The sequence below is a fragment of the Carettochelys insculpta genome, chromosome 12 (genome assembly GCF_033958435.1).
Source record: "Carettochelys insculpta isolate YL-2023 chromosome 12, ASM3395843v1, whole genome shotgun sequence".
Lineage (NCBI taxonomy): Eukaryota > Metazoa > Chordata > Testudines > Carettochelyidae > Carettochelys > Carettochelys insculpta.
The window spans coordinates 728,203-747,829 of record NC_134148.1 but is presented as its reverse complement, the minus strand read 5'-3'; the positions used below and the strand labels follow the sequence as shown (position 1 = coordinate 747,829).

At 56.2% G+C, this 19,627-nt stretch overlaps 1 protein-coding gene across 1 annotated transcript; it reads left to right on the top strand.

The window, feature by feature from the left end:
- Positions 1-4,513: 4,513 nt before the first annotated feature.
- On the top strand, positions 4,514-17,941 carry TBC1D21 (TBC1 domain family member 21). Its single transcript, XM_075007181.1, has 11 exons — positions 4,514-4,576; positions 5,875-5,982; positions 7,881-7,984; positions 9,188-9,282; positions 12,556-12,666; positions 14,072-14,172; positions 14,539-14,635; positions 15,582-15,679; positions 17,072-17,188; positions 17,680-17,769; positions 17,853-17,941. Exons 1-11 carry the CDS (start codon positions 4,514-4,516, stop codon positions 17,895-17,897), a joined length of 1,029 nt encoding a protein of 342 aa, XP_074863282.1. The 3' UTR covers positions 17,898-17,941.
- Positions 17,942-19,627: the final 1,686 nt, after the last annotated feature.

Sequence of the window (19,627 nt, the reverse complement as noted above, 5' to 3'; positions counted from 1 at the left end):
CTACACTCCTCTCCCACTTGGCCCTTATCTTCCCCAGGAAATGCAACTGCGACCAGGGCCCTGTTGTTCCTGGTGATGCAGACATCTACCAGGAGGCAGCCCTGATCCTGAAATGCTGCCGTCATAGATGTGAGAAACAAAGGAACCGGAGGCCCAGAGAGGTGGAGTGACCTGGTCAGGGTCACCAACAGTTCCCGGAACACACTCGGGATCTCCTAAGTCATAGTCCAGTCCCTTGTTCACTAGCTGACCCTGCGAACCTGCTGTCCCGTGAGCCACTCCTGGCATTCTGCCGAGTAAGGAAGGACCTGCTCTGCACGTGAGCTAGGGATGGGTTCAGCCTTCCGGGTCTAGGGACAAGGTACAGCTGGTTGGCGCCTTGCTGTACCTGAGACGTGCTGAGGTCCCACGGTCGTCAGCTGTGGTGTGGCTCAAGTCACCTGGCTCGGTGGTTACAGGCCAGGTTCAAACATTTCCTACTGCACACAAAGCCGGGTCTGCCAAAGTTCAGCTCTCGATGTGGGGGGGGGCGGGGGGTCATTGCTTTAATTTGTCCCACCTAAGCACTTGTCCCCCGCAGCAGGGCCCTGAAGAACATCAACCACTTATGTATCTATATATGGAGATACACGGCTCCCAGAGCTGGAAGGGACCCCAGGAGGTCATCGAGTCGAGGCCCCTGCCCTCTTGGCAGGACCGAGCACCATCCCTTTCCTTTTAATGTATTTGCCCCAGCTGGGCAGTGCCCGTCTCCGAGATGGCGCCTCGCAGGATCACTCTCTGGGTCTGGCTGGGTGGAGTCCATTCTGCAGCCCCTCTGCTGGTCCTTGCACCTGCCCCTGGCGCCGAGCTCCAGCCCCTGTTGGCACCCTGACTATTCGAGGCCTGGGGGATTACAGGGTAACACCAAGTGGCACCTTCCTCCTCTCTGGCTCCTTCTTTTCAGACCCTCTTTTTTTCGGTGAGAAGCAGCTGGTGTTGCCACCCTCTCTCAGTGCTTTGGGGCATGGGCTGATTTGTTCTGTGGCTGCGCTGCCTGGCACTGTGGGCTCCTGGGCTCAGGCCCCTCCAAGCTGTGGGGCTGCACAGCCAGGCAGCAGGATACCCAGAGCCACACAGGCACTAAGGGCCGTGGTGGGGAGAGACATTTCTGCCATGGTCCCAGTCCCAGACCTGCTGCAGACAGGGAGAGGCGCCTCTCCCCCAGCTCTGCTGTGGCTGGGCAGAGTCCCTTCTTCCCCGTGCCAGCCCTGGACCTGCTGGTGCTGGGGAGACAGCCACCCCACAACTGCTGCTGCAGGGAGAGAGAGCTAGGGGGAGTCTCATCTCCCTGCTGCAGCTCTGGGGCAGCCTGCACCCCCAAACCCATCATCCCCTGTCTCACCCTAGAGTCCTCACCCCAGCTGGAGCCCTCACCCCTTCAGCCTCCAGCACTGAGCCCCTTCCCACACGCTGAACCAGCCCAGCCCCATCCCACAGCTGCCACGTGAATTTGGTTACGTGCACCAGTGTCTCACACATCACCTCGAATTGGTGGGCACATCACAACCCGGTCCACGTTTTCATGGGAAAAATTAGCAGGCATATTACTCCTGCTCCGTCACTGTGGCTCTGAGGTGCCACCCCGATGACAGGTGGAGGACCAGAGTCTCAGACCCAGCATCACGGGCCATAAGAAATCTCATTGATTTCTTGTGAAACAAAGAGGTGATCTTGGTGTGTAGGGTAACCAGACAGACGCAGCCCTGTTCTCTACTCTTCCCCATTCCTGCTGCTTGCCCTGCGGGACGCTGACATGGGAGACCACGTTGAATCTACCATGACTGGACCTTATTCCTCCCTGGCAGGGAAGGGGGATACAGCATAATGAGGAGGTGCCTGGGGATTCCTAGGCCAGGCCGACGTTAGGAGCACGTGACAGTGTACTAAGCCGTTGGTGACCCATCCCAGCGAAGCGCTCCCAGTGGTGGTGAAATGGTGCTTTTGCTAGAATTGCTTATCCCATTGCCACGGCGAGCAGTGGCTGAGCAAGGTTGCTGTTGCCTGCACAGCTCTCTCAGGGAGGGTTCCCATTTCTTCACACCCCTTGCAGACAAAGCTGTGGCAGGTAGATCCAGCCCTGGTCGCGAGAGCGATCCAGCCCTTCAGCTGACCCGCGGTCTGCAGACACCACCTGCTAGTCTGAAAGGTCGAGTCTGTTTCAGATGATTCCTGGCCAGAGTGGGTCGTGATGGAGCCTGCTCTTGCGGAGGTGGGGGCGGGAAAGGCTGGCTGCTTTTGTGTCCGCGCTTGCCTTCTGCAGACAGATGCGCTGAGCCAAGCTCAGGGCGAGGGGCACTGTGTGGGCAGTGTTACTGAGTTGCCAAATTCTTGGGAAGCGTCATAGACAATGCTGGTGTTGGTTCCAAAGCTGCCTACCCTCCGATAACAGGGGGCTGGTGTGTTCTGGGACCTCCAGGGCTCTCGGTGAAGACACGAGGGCATCAGTGTACTAGGAGCCTATGGAATGAGAGGATTCGCGTTGTACCAGCTCTGAGACTCAGCAGCGAAGGGACGATGAGCACCGCATTGATGTTTTTGATGCGTGTGGCCTTTTTCAGCTGCCCCATGTGAAGTTGCAAGATGAGATGAGCTTTGAGGACATTCAGAACCAAAGCCAGCAACCACCTCCATCAGCACAACTCGTTTCTGACAGCTTTTTCCACTTATTAGGATGCACGATCCTGGAGTTTGACTGTGTGGCCGGACATCGCAGGGGCAGGGAGGTTGGAGCTTCACTTTGTGGTGTGTGCTGCTCACAATGCTTGTAAGTCGCAGCTTTGGGGGCCATCTCTTCCCACCTCCCCCCGGCTTCACTGTTCTTTGTGAAACAGCTGGGAAAGTGCATTATTTTGTCATTAAAAATTCATTCTGGAGCAGCTCTGTTTCCCAGCACATAACTAACCAAGTTCTCCTGCTCCTTTAGCCATTCTCACAGTTTGCAGGGAGCTCAGTCGCCTCTTTTCCTCTTCATTTCACTCTCCCAACCATTTGTAACTTGCTCTGGCCTCTCTGGAGGCACCAGGGGCCAGAGTGGCAGCTGGTGCAAGTCAACTCCATTCTGCAGAAGTCTGTGGAGCGATCCTGATTTACACCAGCTGAGGGTCTGACTCCTATGTCAGCTGCCAGCAGAGTGGGTAGGGGAGTGATAACTTCCTTTTCCCTCCTTCTATTCTCTGCCCCCCAACACCCACCTTTCTTAGCCCTCCCCTAAAGGGTTGAGGGGTAGGATGGCCCAGCTGGATCCCACCCTAGGCCGTCCTCTGTCCCTCTGTTTACAGCAGCTACCACGGGAGACGATTCCTGAACCATCCGTGAGCTGCGTCCGCAATCCTTGCCAGGAAAGTGCAGCTTTGGGTGGCCACTCACATGTTCCCAGAGCAGCAGGCGTTCCAGTGCTCCGGGGAAAGGCCTGAGCCCCCACTTCTGGGTGTGGCTCTGCTGTGACGTCATCTGCAGTGTGTGTGCAAGGTTGTATTGTAGGGGAGCGGTGGGGAGGCAGGGGATCTGTGAGGATGCCCTGCTCCCCATAGGCACAGCTACAGATGCACGGGGCTGTGCTCTGAGGCTGGATTTGTTCCATGCATCAGGGCAAGGCTCGAACAGCAGGGCAGCCGCAAGACACTGCTAAAAACGGCACATAGCCAGGAAGGCACAGCGTGGGACAGCAACGCGCCATGGACAGCACATGTTTGGGTGCACGTCCACAGTCTTCAAGCTTGTCTTACTCGCCTGAGCCATGAGCTGTCCTGCCAGCGACAGCCGGGCTGCGTAGAAATAGCCAGCTCAGGAGTCTGCACACATAGGCACCGACTCAGTCTGTTTCCTCTCAATCAGCACTTCCCAAACTTTACATAGTTGCGACCCGAGTTTTTTCAGTACCTTTTTTTGGATCCCAAAAGATGATAAAGGCTGGAAAATGACTAAATGTTCACTGTTCAGTCTCTACACGCACTAAACCAGCGCACAGCGATAAAGTGTGTGTGTTCTAAGGACCGGTACTGGGCCGCGGAGCACACCTGGGGAAACGCTGCTCTAAATGGAGGGTTGATTAAGGCTCATTTTTCAGTGGAGAGCCCGGAGCCCAACTGCACATACAGTAAAGTCGAAAAGCCCCAGTCTGCTGCATTTCATACAGCCTCATAATCCTGTTCTCGAGGGGATCAGCCCAGCCCGTTGTAAACAGGGCCTCAGCAACCTGGCAGAGGGCGACAGTCAGTCACCAGTAGGTCTGTGGCTGTGGTCTGACGTGAGACGATGCCTGTTACGGAATGTCTGTTGGAGGGATCCACGCTCATGGACCCTTTGTGACCCGTGAGCGTGTAGCTCTCTGACGTCACAACAAGGCTCAGCCACCTTGTCAGTCTCCTTCTGCTCCTGGGTCGGGGAGCACCATTAGCACTGGGCTCTTGAAGTGAGAACAGGCAGCACAGCCCCAGGGCTGGAAACCCCTGGACTCTCATTTGCAAGGGCTATGGAAACCAGCTCGCGGCACACCAGCGTTTCTCTAATTAAAGCATCTCTCTCCACCCTGCTGGTAAGTGCCTTCTCCCTGCTTCGAGTGGGCTTCTGCCCCAGAGCCTGCGGCCACGGCCCAGAGAGATCACTGGGAAGATTCCCTTTAGCCCCCGCGGCGGATGGAGCAGGAATGTCCCTCCAGTGCAGTGCTGGCCTCTGCCTGAGCCGTACGCCTGCTTGCCCTGCCCTGCCCTTCCTGCATGGTCACGGGTCCCTGCCCTGCAAACAGCGATCACAAAGCTCTGATGGGGGAACAGGGAGGAGCTGAGACCAAGTGTTTTGTCCTCTCTAATAGTCTCTGCCTCTTGACCCCTCTGGTGGCCTAGGGGCCAGGACTCGGCACATTCACTGCTGGGCTCTGGCACTACAGGAAGGATGTGGATGCACTGGAGCGGGTCCAGCAGAGGGTGACAAAAATAATTAAGGGGCAGAAGCATATGAGCTATGAGGAGAAGAGGCTGAGGGAACAGGGCTTAGCCTACAGAGGAGAAGATTGAGGGGCGATTGATAGCAGCCTTCAACTTCCCGAAGGGGGACTCTGAAAAGCGGGGAGAGAGGCTGTTCTCCGTGGTGACAGGTGGCAGAACAAGGAGCAATGGGCTGAAGTTACGGAGGGGGAGGTGTAGGTTGAGTATTAGGAAAAACTCTTTCCCCAGGAGGGCGGTGAAGCACTGGGATGTGTTCTCGACAGAGGTGGTGGATTCTGCATCCCTAGAGGTGTTTAAATCCCAGCTGGACAAAGCCCTGGCTGGGAAGAGTTCATTGGAATTGGTCTGGCTTTGGGCAGGGTGTTGGACTTGATGACTTCCTGAGGTCTCTTCCAACCCTTACGACTCTGTGATCTCAAACCATGAGCTTAAAGCCAATATATTGGGACTAGGGACCTAGAATTCAAAACATAAACAGCTACAGCTGGACTGAAGGCCGTGTGGCTGAGGTAGTAACAGACTCTCACCAGAAAACCAGTCATTGAGCCCAGAGAAAAGATTGCCAGAGACTTCACCTGCTACTGAAATGCAGCCACCCCTGGGGTGACACATGGCAACTGTGTAACGGCGCAGAGTGACAGTACCCAGCAGTTAGGCCAGGAGATGAAGGGCAGCAGTGTCCTCACTGAGGTGCAGCCAGGTTGAAACAAGCGCAGTGCAATCACCCAGAAGGGGACTTGACCAGGGTGCTGGGTGCCAGTTGTGGGCTTCCCCCGAGTTTTGACCCCCAGAGCAGGAGGACTCTGCAGTTGGCAGCTCCCTGGCTGGCGCAGTTTGTAAGGACAAACAGCTCTTACTTGGCGTTCAGCTGTGCGCATTCTGTCTGCAGGGGCTGAAGAAGGTGCCTATCGACAAGGCCGAGTGGGAAGGATATTTCGACGAGAGTGGCCACCTTGTGAAATCTCGGGATTTTATTTCGTCCCGCATCCTGGAGAGGGTGAGCAGGGTCGGCTTGGACGGAGCAGGCAGCAGGGAGGGCTAAGCAGCGTGGGCTTGTGCGCCCAGACTGGGTCAGGGTCTCCGGCAGCCGCCAAGTCCTGAGGTCACACTTGTGTAGGCTGGAGCCTTCCAAGAGCCTCAGGGAGAGTAACGTGGCTGCCAGTGCGATACCTCCCACCCTTTTTTCCCCAGGCCAGAGCTCTTCAGCTGTGCTAGCTCTGTGCCAGCCACCCTTCTCCCTAAGCAAGGAGCACCCCCCAGGAGTTATGCAGTCACCAGAGCGGCATGAGCCTGCTGCATCACGGGAAGGGGCTGGTGCAGGCATTAGGAGGAAACTGAGGCACATTTCAGGGCAGTGAATCCATCTGAAGGGTCGGTGACCTCTGCTGGCCATCACCCCCAAGAGGTACCACCTGTGGATGTTGCTAGGACAAGTGGGAACCCAAGGGTCACTTGACATTTGTGCAAGAAGCATCTCTGGGCTAAAAATTCACTGGTCTCCCTTCATTTACCACACAGCCATGATGCTTATTTGGCTTTTGCGTCCTGGGGCAAAAATTCATTGTTTACAAATGAATCACTTTTGCCCAGAAAGAGAATTTATTTTATCACAAAGGAACCTGGGTTTGTTCCTCAGAACCAGTAAAAAATAGCTTTCAATGTTCATGAAAACAGTGACAGAAGCCTGAGCTGTCTCTGGACCCCTGGCACTACAGAAGTGTCCTAGTTCCCCTTTGGCTTTGCTGGTGGTCAGAAATCTTGGTGCTCAGCCTTACGTGCCAGTCGTTTGCTCTTGTGCTCGCTCCTGCAGACACAATCCTCCCTTGCACAACTCGCATGGCCTCTGTTAAACTGCACAGAGTCTGATGCCATCCGCGTATTTTGCATTTTATTCTCCTTGTGCCTGTGCTGCCAGATCTCCCTTTGTGACTCAAAAATCACCACTAAAGTGCTCTCTGGGCTTTGGCCAGGCTGTGTCCAGGAAAGGGTTGTGGCTAGAGCCAGCTGGGAAAAGCCAATTATTTGTCACGGGAAATTTTTAAAAAGTTTTGTTTTGACGTTTGCCATGAAAATGTTTCAGTTTTGATGATCAAACAACAGAGAGTGAAAACCAGGTAAGAATGATCAGTAATGCTTGGCCCTAGACTTTTGCTTATGTATCAAGGTTGCCTGCACTTTCCCCTTCCCCACTCCCTCACCCCTTTAAAATTAATTTTATTTTTTTTTTAAAATCAGTCCAAATCACATATCAAAAATGTTGATAAAACACTGTTTTCATTTTTAAAAAAAAGCTGTTTTCTGTCTAAAAAAATGTTTCACCCCACAAATGGCAATGGTCTTGCATGGGCTACGTCTACACGAGAAGTTTTTTTCGACAAAACTCGTGGCACATCCACACTAAAAATGCATCTTGTCGCCAGAACTCGGCGCTTTGGCTGGTGGCCTTCCACCTCTCCCCTGTGGGGCAGAATGCCGTTCTCGACAGAATCTGCCAACAAAAAAGCTGCGTGGACACTCCAGGCGGCCTTCTGGCGGCAGACAGCGCTTCTGGGTCACCAGGCAGCCCTGTCTCCTGTGCTTCTGGTTGGCCGTTCTGTCGAGAGAGGGCCAGGCAGCCCAGCTGCTCTCTGTTGACAGAGTGGACCTCTTTTTCGATCTGCCTTTGTGTGCAGACGCACTCTGTCGACTGAAGTTTCGCCAGAAGATATCTGCCGACAGCGACTTCTGTCGACATTACTGCAGTGTAGACACGGCCTTTGTGGGCCGACACCAAGACACGAGGAGTAAGGAGACATTCAGAGGTTTGAGGCCCCAGTGTTTCCACCTGGGATGTGGGTGCCCGGCTGCCATTTGTGTCCCTAAACGCTCCCGTATTCACCTTCCCATCCCTTGTAGGGTCTGGATCCCACAGTAAGATCTGAGGCTTGGAAGTTTCTCACTGGCTACTACTCCTGGAGGAGTTCGCGTGATGAGCGCCTGACCGTTGACAGCATGAGGAGGTATGGCTGTATCCGTCTGTAGTGTCCTCCGATTTCGGGCTCCGGGAAGAAGTACACAGGCACAGCTAGTGGTTACACAGGCTTCTCTGAAGACTATGTGATAATGAGGATTATGGTAGCACCTATGTTAAGACCCCCAAGCAAGGATCAAAGCCCCATTATGCTGGAAGCTCTGCAGACAGGGAGCAAAGAGAGCTCACTGTCCACATCTTGGACGGGGTCCCACAGGGAGATGAGACAGAGCGCCAGGGTGAAGGGGTTGAGAGAAAGAAGTCACACGCTGAGCAGAGCCCTAGTTGTAGGGGCCACACTTGCGTCAGCTTTGGATGTGGTGGAGCAGATTTAATTAAAATGGTTCCTAAATCTGGTGGCTGCATTTGCTTCGTGCATGGGCACCCTGTGACGTTTTCTGGAGCCTGCCCTTTTCCCTTCTCGGTGGGGCACCCTGGCATTGCACACGGGTGGCCAGCATGCCCCACAGTGTAGTGAGGAATGTCACAGTGATGGCAGGGGAGAGAGTCCAGCAACTGCCTGTGTACAGGCTGCTGTACACATGAAGGGGAGAGACAATTCAGGACCCACAGGGTACAGTCTCAGAGACTGACTTCCAGGCCACAATGTGGCTAGATACCAGCTGAGCATATGGCCCCAGATACTCCTGTATCTCTTGAGCTACTGGAGAAACTCTACCAGGTGTTAACAGTGCAGGGCGTAGGATGTGTGAGTAATACATGTGAGGTGTGGCACTCTGCCCCCCGCTTGAGGTGGCTGAGCCAGCTCAGGATGGATGAAACTTGCTGCAGCAGTGTCTAGAAGAGAGAGCTCAGGGTGCAGGGATCATGTATTGAGATTCAGAGGTGCCGTGTTCTCTCTGCACTGCCAGTGACCCAGCCAAGGCAGTCAGCATTGCGGACGTGACATTGAACAGGTTTTAGAGGACAAGAGCTGGACACATGCAGGCCAGTTCATTGTGATATTAGGTGGACAACCAACTGCTCCTTTTGGCAGCCTTGTTTCAAAACTGGTGACAATTTGTAAATGGAAAAGACCAGCTGCCTCTTTCCTGCCCCACCCGTTTCCTTCATTGCCTATGAATCTTCATTTGCCAAGTTCGGATGATGCAAAACCTGTAACCACGCCTGTATGACATTATGCGCCATTCTAGCAGCACGTTCTCAGCAGCTACCTCCTGCACCCTTTCAGGAAAAGTTACGAGGCCTTGTGCAACATGTACGACAAGCTCCAGCCATTACTGGAGACAGAGCACAGGGACTTCCTGCAGGTCTGCAGCTTCGTCAGTAAGTAGTTCCAGGGGTTGAGTTGGGGGTTTCCAGGGACGGTGGAGCAGGGGGCTCAGCGGAGAAGCTCGGTGTGATTTGCCAGGCACGATCTCCCTGGGTTCTGGCCAGTGTACTTTACAGGAGGTGCGAATCCACAGGCTCAAGGGCTGGGGTTTGTTTGCCTTTCAGAAGCCTAAGGGTACCTGTAGTTTGATTTCTTTCTCTAGCTGAGCATCAGCCTTACTCAGGAGGCTCAACTTAGCTTGGAGTGTGATCCTTCTCCATCTAGGCCTAACTTTACCTGGAGACAGACCTCTAGGGGCTGCCAAGACTGTTCTTGTTACGATGCACTGGGCAGCCCTGTTCTGTGGTTTGAACTACCACCCTGACACTGTACCACTGGAAGCACCTGCCTTTCAGAGACATAAACCACCACCTGGATCACTGTTGGTCGTTCCCAGCCCCAGGGTGCTACTGGGAAGAAGAGGAGTGTTAACCCCAGCATCCTGGTGGGATTCCAACCCAAGTCATTACACCCCACTTGCCTAAGTTCCCACCCTGCGGTCCCACTTTGTGATGTTCTCCTAGTCTTGAACCTCAGCACTGCATTGCTTGAGCTAGTGAATTCCACTTCTTTGCTTGGGGTCAAGTGACCCAGGGAGAAAAAGTGATGTAAAGAAGGTACAGGAGAACCATGTAAGCTAAGCTAGTGGGAGAGGCAGATATGTTGGAGGGTAGAGGTAGGATCCAGAGTGACCTGGGTAAATTGGAGGATTGGACCAAAAGAAAGCTGATGCAGTTCAACAAGGAGAAGTGTAGAGTCCTGCACTTGGGACAGAAGAATCCCAAGCATTGTTACAGGCTGGCTAAGTAGAAAGGGCCCTAGGGGTTATTGTGGATGAAAGGCTGGATACGAGTAAACAGTGGGCCCTTGTAGCCAAGAGGGCTAACGGCACACTAGGGTGCATTAGGAGGAGCACTGCGAGCTGATCTAGAGAAGTGGTTGTTCCCCTCTATTTGCACTGGTGAGGCCACATCTGGAGTATTGTGTCCAGTTTTGGGACCCCTGGTATAAAAAGGATGTGGATTTGCTGGAGCAGGTTCAGCGGAGGGCAATGACAATGATTAAGGGGCTGGAGCACAAAACCTATGAGGGGAGACTGAGGGATCTGGGCTCATTTAGTTTACAGAAGAGAAGACTGAGGGTGATTTAATAACAGCCTTCAACTTCCAGAAGGGGAGCCCTAAAGAGGATGCGGAGAGAGACTGCTCTCAGCGGTGACAGATGGCGGAACAAGGAGCCATGGTCTGAAGTTACAGAGTGGGGGGGGTGTAGGTTGGATATCAGAAAAACTGCTTCACCAGGCGGGTGGTGAAGCACTGGAATGCGTTACCTAGAGAGGTGGTGGATTCTCCATCCCTAGAGGATTTTAAGTCCCAGCTTGACAAGGTCCTGACTGGGATGACTTAATGGGGGTTGATCCTGCTGGAAGCAGGGGGCTGGACTGGATGACCTCCTGAGGTCCCTTCCACCCCTAGGGTTCTGTGATTTTATGCAATAGGCGAGAGGTTAGGAGTCTGGCAATCCTCTCCAGGCCTACTACTTGTGGACGAAAGGAACTGCAGAAGTGATGAGTGTTGTGTTCAGATTCCTATTTAGGCTTCTCCCTGGTGCACAACAAAAGGAATATTAAATGATGCAGCAAACGTCACATTACACTGATCGATAACTTGCACAAATCATCCCAGCTGAGGCAGGAAGGAGCTGTCATGCCTACGCAGGCTTGGGAGGATACTTCAGAAGCAGATGATTCCCCAGCCTGGTGAAGAGCCTTGGAAAAATCACAGAGGCCTAGAAATGCCTATGAAGAAAGCACAGGGCAGCCCCTGCCCTGAGGCAGTGCCAAGGAAACCCAGGCCATCCCTGACTGGCGTTTGGCCAACCCATCTTGAAAAGCCTCCAGTGCCCAGGATTCCCAAACCTGCCTGGGCTTGCCTGCCCTGAGAGTTCGCCAGCTTTCCCAAATCACTCCCCTGAACCTCCCTGGCAGCAGATCAAAGCCAAGTCCTGCCTCCTGTGGACATGGGGAACAGTGGACTGCCACCCTCTTTTCAACAGCCCTTAGCAGATTGGCACACTGTTACTAGGGCCCCTCAGCCTTCTTCTCATGCCCAGGTTGGCTGGCTAGTGGCTGGATGGGTTTTTAACCTTCCCCCATAGGTCAGGTTTTCTAACCCTTTTACCGTGCTGGCTTCCTCCTGCGGACGCTCGCCGCCTTTTCCATGTCGTTCCTGAAGTGTGGGGAGCTGCGGCTCCTCTGGGGCTGAGCAGATGGGGGCTCTTACCTCCCAGGTCTCGTGTACAACACTCCTGTTACTATACTCCATGAGAGTCACCTTTTTCACACTGCTGACTCACATTCAGTCTGTTCTTCCCTGTACCCCGCAGTCTGGAACCCTTCTCCACGGTGCTGCTGCCTAGATAACTGTTCCCCCCTGGAGAGCTGCTGGCTGGTTTTCTCTTCCTCCCCGAAGCACTTTGCACTTAACTTTATTTCTTCCCATCTTGTAGGTTTCAGACCTGTTCTTTTTTGGCACGAGAGCTTCATATTCTAGCTCTTCCCCGATGGTGCTCGCAGCCTTGCAGCACCTGTGGATTCTGTGAGCATGCCCTCCAGTCCGTTATTCAAATCACCCAATGAACACGTTGCATAGTGCCAAGCCCAGGACTGCGGCACTGCACTCCCAGTGGGACAGCAACCCACTGCTAGCTGTCATGTGTCTAGCAGAATGGGTTTGTCATCACCTCGATTCTGAGCGTGAAAGAAACCACCTTCCCCTGCTATGCAAATGGGTACTCACGCCAGTGGCACATACCAACAACCGCTGTCTCCTCCAGCTTCCGGCCTGGGTGCAGTGCTGGTCCCTTGTTCAGCTGGGCTTGGAATATTGTGTTCCTCAACATCCCAGAGATGTCCCACGCTGACAGGACGGGCCGCGGAAGCCAGCTGGGTGCCCACGGAGACTCCCTCCAGCAGTGGTGATTGAGCCAGATCCCAAACCCAGAGCAGTGCAAAGGGAACAGAGCCGGGCAAAGGTCCGGGCTCAGTCAGACTACCAGGTGCATTTCCTGGGCCCCTCCTGCAGCTAGCAGTCACGATGGAAATAGGAGGTCTGTGAGTGCCCCTCACCTCCGAAGGCAGCAGGATCTGAGCCGGCGGTGCCCTCTGCTCCAGGCACCCTGCTCTGGTAAGCGGCGCATGGCTGTTTCTCCCTCCGCCCCCACAACAGACTCTGACCTGCAGCGACTGTACACCCGAGATGCACAGGGGAATGCCGTGGGGGACAAGAAGCAGCTGGAGAAGATCCTTCTGCTAAGTTATGTGTGCAACACAGAGGCAGGTGAGTGCTGGGCCAGGGCAAGGTATTCCCACTGGGTCGCTGAGGCTTACGGTGACCGTGTCCCCCCTTTTGGCTGGCCCAGCCCCCTTCTTAAGCTCTGGCCCCTCTGCCCCAAGCTTTTCCAAAAGGTGGGCAATGGGCCCTTGGCTCTCACTGACTGGATCAGTGGATACAGACAACCCGGACAAATGCCCCCCTTTGGGGGGAAGGAGTATGCGCTGTGGAGGGGGCAAGCGGCTCTGCCAATGGCGGTGGGGGTGGGGAAGAAGCAGCATTCCAGCCTGTGGGACCCGCCCCCCATGGCAGGGTTCCAGCAATCAGCCAGCTGCCCCTCCCCTGCTCCCAGATGGCAGGGATCCGAGACAGCCTGCGGGGGGCTCTGGCGAGCAGCTGGGGGGCCCCTACTGAGGCTCATTCCCAAAGACGGATGAGCTGGTGCTTCCAGCTGAGTGAGATGGGAGGACAGGCAAGGGGTGTGCAGAAGGGCAGAGGAGACTCAGCAAGTAGCAGAGTAGGAGGCGGTGACTGGGCACAGCCCTGCAAATCCACAGAGATCTGCTTTACACCCCTGTGGCGGGGGGGCACCCCACCTCGTTTTTGTGGACACAGACACAGAGGCCAATGGGGATGCAAATTGTGTGTCCGTGCAGGGCTGTGGGGGTGATGGAGGCAGTGGGACGCACGGGCAATGGGGGGATGGAGGCAGTGGGGTGAGTAGGGACTGGGAGGTAGTGAATGGGACACTTCGGTATTCGTCACTTTCAGTTCTCCTGTCCAAGCCCCCCCTCCGCCCCCCACCGCGGTCACTCCAGCAGGTGACACGGGGCCGGCCGGGAACGTGGCCAGCGCGCACCGTGCTGGGTAAATCAGAACACGGTTACCTGCCGCGCAGTCCCTGCCCCTCAGCCGCCAGCGGAGCTCCCACAAGCAGCGTCAGAAGCGCCTTGTCACCCGCCGTGCCAGGGCACAGCCCGGGGTGTTTGGAAACTGCCGCATGCACCTGTGGGCTGAATGCCCTGGCCCCCGGCAGCGCCCTCCCAGCCAGGGCTGCAGCCAGCAACTGCACCGCCCTAAGGAAGGGCCGTTGGTCTCCCCTACTCCGCCTGTGACTCCTCCACAGGCCAGTGGGCCCCGGCTGAGGCCTTGTGCCACTCACCCCTGTGATCTGCTCAGGTCTGCACTAGGGGCCCCTCCCGGTGGGGCCTGTCATTGGCTTGGTCAGCTCCGCCCACTAACCCGTTCTCATCTGGGAGGAGAGCTGCTACGAGCACGGTACGCGAACCCCGGGGCAGGCTGGTTCGGCGCCTGTGCCTGGACTGCGGCGGTAGTTAGTGTGCACGTCTGTCTGTCTGTCTGTCTGTGCGCGCGCGCACCGGGGTGCGTCCGTGTGTCTCTCTCCTGCCAGACTACCAGCAGGGGTTCCACGAGATGCTGCTGCTTTTCCAGTTGCTGGCAGAGAAGGAGCATGAGATCTACTGGCTGTTTCAGTTCTTCCTGCAGAAAACAGTAGGTCAGAGGGTGTGCAGGGCCTTGGCTCTGTGCCCTCGCTGGGCTGTCTGCCGAGCAGCCTGCTGCAACGCTCCCCGGCGGAGATCCGCCTGACCTGACCCCTCCACCCAGCTGGGGCGGACACCCAGAGGGAAGAGGGCCACCCTCCCTCCCTCCCGATTTGCAAACCCGCCCACCCGTCCCTCGTGACAAGTCACTCGACTCAGCTTTCCCTCCCAGCCACCCCCGACGACAGCTGGGGTGAGGCCAATGGAGTTATGGGAAGGATGAATTTGGCTTCATGGGTTTAACAGGAGGTTATTGTCCAGCTGGGCCGTCTGATCTCCAGCTCTCCTCAAAGCCCTCCTGACTTGTCTCTTCCAGGAGCACAGCTGCGTTGTGAACATTGGGGTGGGTAAAAATCTGATCATGCTGAAAGCTGCGATTGCATTTATGGATCCCATCTTCGCAAAGCACTTGGGTAAGTCCTGTACTCCTCCCGCCCGACCCAGAGAACCACAAGGCAAATGCTACTGCAGCTCAGGAGGTGTCATTTCGAAGCCTTGGCAGCAAACACAGGAGCCATTTACACAACGACAAGCTTTGCCTAGTTCCGCCACATCCTGTGTGGATGGAGGCAGAGGCCTCACATCTTGAATTTCCTAGCACTGGAGCAGGATGGTGAATCCCATCCACTTCTCTGCCTGGTGACTGTCAAGGGGAGGGTCTGCTGTAGATGGAGCTGTAAGGGTGAAAAGGGCCACGCAAAGTCAGCAACTCCAGCTTCCTGTGCTGTGATGGGCCCAAGTAAACACAGACCATCTGTGACGAGCGTTTCCCTATTGAGGCTCCTTTCGTGCCCTGAGCCCTCCTTCTGGAGAGCCAGAGAGGTCAGAGCTGGCGTCCTTAGTGATGTCAAGGTGATGGAAAATCCCAGCCCTTCCTTCCCCTCCAGATCCGACACGGTACCTCCATGGCGCTCCTGTGCATGTTACGTGGGTTTAACTGGGAGGCTTGAGAACGAAGCTGCCCGCACATCGCAGTTGCCGTGGGGCAGTTCCAGTATTGGCTCCCATTCTACAGGCCATGGGGACAAGCTGTCAGTCTCAGTATCTTTGGGACCTGCACAGCGTCCTCCTGTTATGACGTCGCGTGGCGCTACCATGACAATAACTTGATGTTGCACAGTGATGCAACAACGTCCAATTCTGTGACCACGTCACTATGTCCTGATGGGGCGTTGCCTGGTGAGGAGAGCTGGCCACATGGCAATGCCCTGTCTCCGCCCCCCACGTTGTGACGGGGGGTTTGCTCTGGGGAACAACCAACTGAACAGTGTGTTCCTCGTGCGAGAGCCCCAGCTGCACAGACGGAGCAGAAAGGTGCAGCTTGGTCCCTGACCCGCGTTTGCTTTTCTCCTCCCCCAGAAGGGAAGGGCAGAGTTGTACAGTCCCTGTTCCCCTGGTTTTGCCTCTTCTTCCAGCACGTCTTCAAATCCTTTGATGATGTCTGGAGACTGTGGGAGGTGAGAGCTTTCTGCCGTTTTCTGGGGCCTGAGGCACAATGCACAGCTGACATTAGAGCCTCTCTTTCCGAGGGCAACGTTTCATGGCCAGAGGGCAGCCAGGGTAGCAGGCGCTCCCGGAAGATGCGTGCCGCAGCCCTGGCATGTGATTAGGGGCTAGTGGCATAGCCCGCTCTGCTGGGAAGGAGGCTGACCACAGATGGCCCCTCTACATTGTGTTCTGGTGGATCTGTGGTTTTTGACAGAAAACAATCTCCATGAGAGACAGCGGCTTTCCATGGGGAATGTGGACTTCTTTTTTCATTATTATTATTATTGTTGTGGGAAAAACCAGCCTCCTGGAAGCCGAAATATTTCGTCAGCTCCAGGCCAGCAAGCACCCCCGTGGCAATCCAGTCCAACCCCAGCCAGACAGTATCGCCAAACCAGTCCCTGGCGCGGTCGCTTTGGTGATACTGCTCTCGTGTCTCAGGGGAGGTGCACTTCTACCGCCTCTTTCTCTCTAGAAACCTCTGCCTTGCCCATAATGCACCATACCCAATTACAAGAGGGGAGTCTGATGCATCATGGGAGATGTAGTCTGCCTAGGAAACCTGGGTAATAGAAACCCGTGGAGTGGGATTTTGCAGTGTGCTGCATGACCATGAACAAGTCACAGCGCCTCCCCATGCCTCAGTTTCCTCATTTGTAAAATGGGGGTAAGGCGAGCATCCCCCTTTGGATAGCACTTAGACCTAAGATCTAGGGATGATGTGATTTTTGAGACTGGGGAGTCGAGGCAACTGAATTACAGCAGCATTTCCAAATTGCAATAGTTTGGATTTTGGTTGAAAAGTTCATATTTTGCCCAAACTTATCCTTACTCGAATGGCCACTGTGAATTTATTTGGCCAAGCAAGTCGCCAAGAAACTATCAAAAGCCTCTTTGTCCTTGTGCAAAGGCTAGAGGCCAGTCAGCCAGCAGTAAATGCTGCTCATGCCCAGGGGTGCACACCCAGCAAGGTGAATGATCCATATTGATGTAGGGTTAATTTGCACTTGCTTAATACTTGGGTGTTGGTACAGATCCAGCGAGCCGGGGGCCTCACTGCTCTTCTCGGTGCCAAGTTTTGTCTGAGATGTCAAGCTGAGGGCCTCGGCAAGAGTGGCATTAGCTGCAGGATGGAGGGCCCAGAGCAGGCTCTGAAATTGCTGCTGTGTTCTGCTCCGGGTGATTGCATTTCTGTGGCGGATGAATCTCGCCCGCAGAAAGCTTTGGGCTCCTCCAGCCAGAAGGGTGCTACAGGCTGCGAGCACGCCTGGGTCCTGAGCAGAGAGGGTCACTTTCTGCTGGGGTTGGATGATTGCCTCTGGTGCTTTGCACTCATTCTGGCCCACACTCTTCCTCCTGAGGTGTTCCTGACGGGGATGCCCTGCCGAAATTTCCAAGTGATCGTGGCCTACACCATGCTCCAGAGGGTCAGAGACCAAATCCTGCGGGAAGACATGGGGGGAGATGACATTCTAATGGTGAGCCATCCAGGGGCACCTGGGCTGTGATACGGGCCCTCCCCCCATCACACACTCTGTCCCAGGGCTCCCAGGCACTTGCAAGATGGTCAGCAGCAGAGGCAGCTGGGTGGGCATGCGGAAGCCCTGGCCATGCAAGAACACGCCCAGCAGAGCAGCTGCGAGGTCACTGGGCACCAGCCTGTGCAGGTGCCTCCCCACCCAAACCTCGGGTGGCCCACGTTGGCCCGGGCACAGGGGCGGGGGCAGTGACTGTTCTGCCCTGGGGTTTGGAATGGCTGGTGTCAGGTCTCAACTCTGGAGGGTTGTTGCCATTGGGCCGCTGTTTGGTGCCACCAGTGAGATGCTCTGGTGGGTCTCAGGCCAGGCCGTAGTGGGCAGCCAGCTACCTCCCCTGGCACCGTTGGTGCAGAATGGGCATCAGCCTGCCTGTTGCCAGAGAGGCCAAGCAATGACCGTGGTGCAAAGGCTCTTCTCCCCGCCGCACCCAGGTCTGCAGGAACATCGTCGACCTGGATGCTGATGAGCTGGTCGCCAAAGCCTGCTCCATGTATGCTCTGCTCATGGAACACGAGGACAAGGTAGCGAGATGGGGCTTGTGCAGTGGGGTGGGAGTGACGGGAGCATCGTCTCGCTGTGTCTCACCCAGCCACTTTCCTCACAGGTCCCAGCTGAGCTGAAGGCGTTCTTCCACCCGAGAGCCCCCTAGGCGCAGGGTTAGCAATAAACGGCAGTGTGACCCAGAGGGCTTGTCGGCCGGGCACCTTCTCATTTTCTCCACCCATGGGTGGAACACACTTTGTCCTGTGCACCGCGGCATGTGCGGATACCCACCGCCACTGGAAACACAGGCTGCCGGGTGTGGTGCTCTGCTCGTCAGCTGGGCCTCACCTGAACCTCTCCTGGGGCCGCCCACGTGCTCAGCTTACAGGGAACACACAGGACCAGGAGAGGGCATCAGAGTCTGGCCCTGGTCACTGCACCACTCTACAATATCAGCAGAGCAAGGCCCCCAGCCCAGGGGCTCTCTCAGCTCAGGGGCAGAGAGGGACTGACCTGGGGAACCATGGCCGCTTGGAGAAGGTGCAGCAGACAAAGCGCTGGCAGCTGGAGGAAGCCTGCGGCATGGCCCGCTCTGCTAGACCTCCACAGGGCCCCCGCCCAGCCCTGCCCTGAATCCCAGGCATCTGAGGGAGAGGCAAAGCTGCCACGGTAACCCTGGGAGCCATGTGCCACCAGGTGGGGCTGAGCCTGCAGGTCAGCCTGGCTCTCAGGCCCTGAGCCGCAGTCCCGGCGTGCAGGGGCCATCCAGCTGCGGCTCTGTGCTGTGCAATTGCCCCAGCTGAGCAGACGGCTGGCAGCACTAGAAGGTGACTTGGGTTTGATGCTGATGGCTCCAGGTGCTGCTAGTAACACAGGTGGCAAGGCTGCTAGAGCCACTTGCCCTGAACCTGACTGGAGCTGAGGGCAGGTGCCCAGGAAAGACGCTGGCCCTTCTCGGGCTGCAGCGTCAGCGTGGCGAGAGGTGGTGGGATGTTGTGCAGGATCAGGGCACGTGGCTGCTGCCACCAGACCAACACCACGCCAAGGTGGAGCACAGAGGTCCCGGGGGAAGGTTGGGAAGGAGCAGGGCAGTTCAGTGGAGCCGGGCTGCCTCCTGGGCTGCAGCATGTTCCCAGGGACGGGCCAGGCAGCTGGCCCTGCAGGAGACATGCCTCAGAAGGGACGGGGACAGACTGGGGATGCTGCTGGAGTGACACCAGTGCAGGAAAGCCACTAGACCCAGGCAGGTGGCCCGGCAAATGGGTTTGGTTGTCTTCTCCTGGCTGGCGTGCGCCCCACCAGGTGCCTGGAGGCCTGGGTGTCCGGAGGGCGTTCCCCGCCCAGAGGGCCAGCCCCACTGGTTGGGCTCCAGTTCCCTCGCCTCCTGGAAACTCCTCTGGAACCAGGCAGCCGTGCACCCTGTTGGGGTTCTGCAGACCGAAGCTGGTGAGCTCTGAGGGGCCTACGTGTCCCCAGGCTTGCAGTGGGCTCAGCTCTAGGAGGCGATCACACCTCCTTTCCCCTCAGCTCTGGTGTCCAGCTGGGCTGTCCCAGGGAGAGACTGAACGCCTGAGCTGTGCGCCACCAGCTGCGGCAGGGCAGGGGAAGACAAACTGCTATACGTGGCCTGGCCGCCCAGTGCACCCCTCTCTTGTCAGCTGACCCCACCTGCTCTGCCTCTGCCCCTCCCCAACCAGAGAGATTATCCGCACTTAGGCTCCACTTCCTTTATGCATCACCTCTCCCCTGCCCACGCCTTCCCCTGCCTCTGAGCTCTGGCTGCAGGGCATGCCCAGATGTCAGTGTGTGCCCTGCAGTGCCCAGGAACCACCTAGTTTGCTGTGACTATCCAAGCTCTGCGTGCAGCCTGGGCCGGTGAAGTCATCCAGGTTTTCC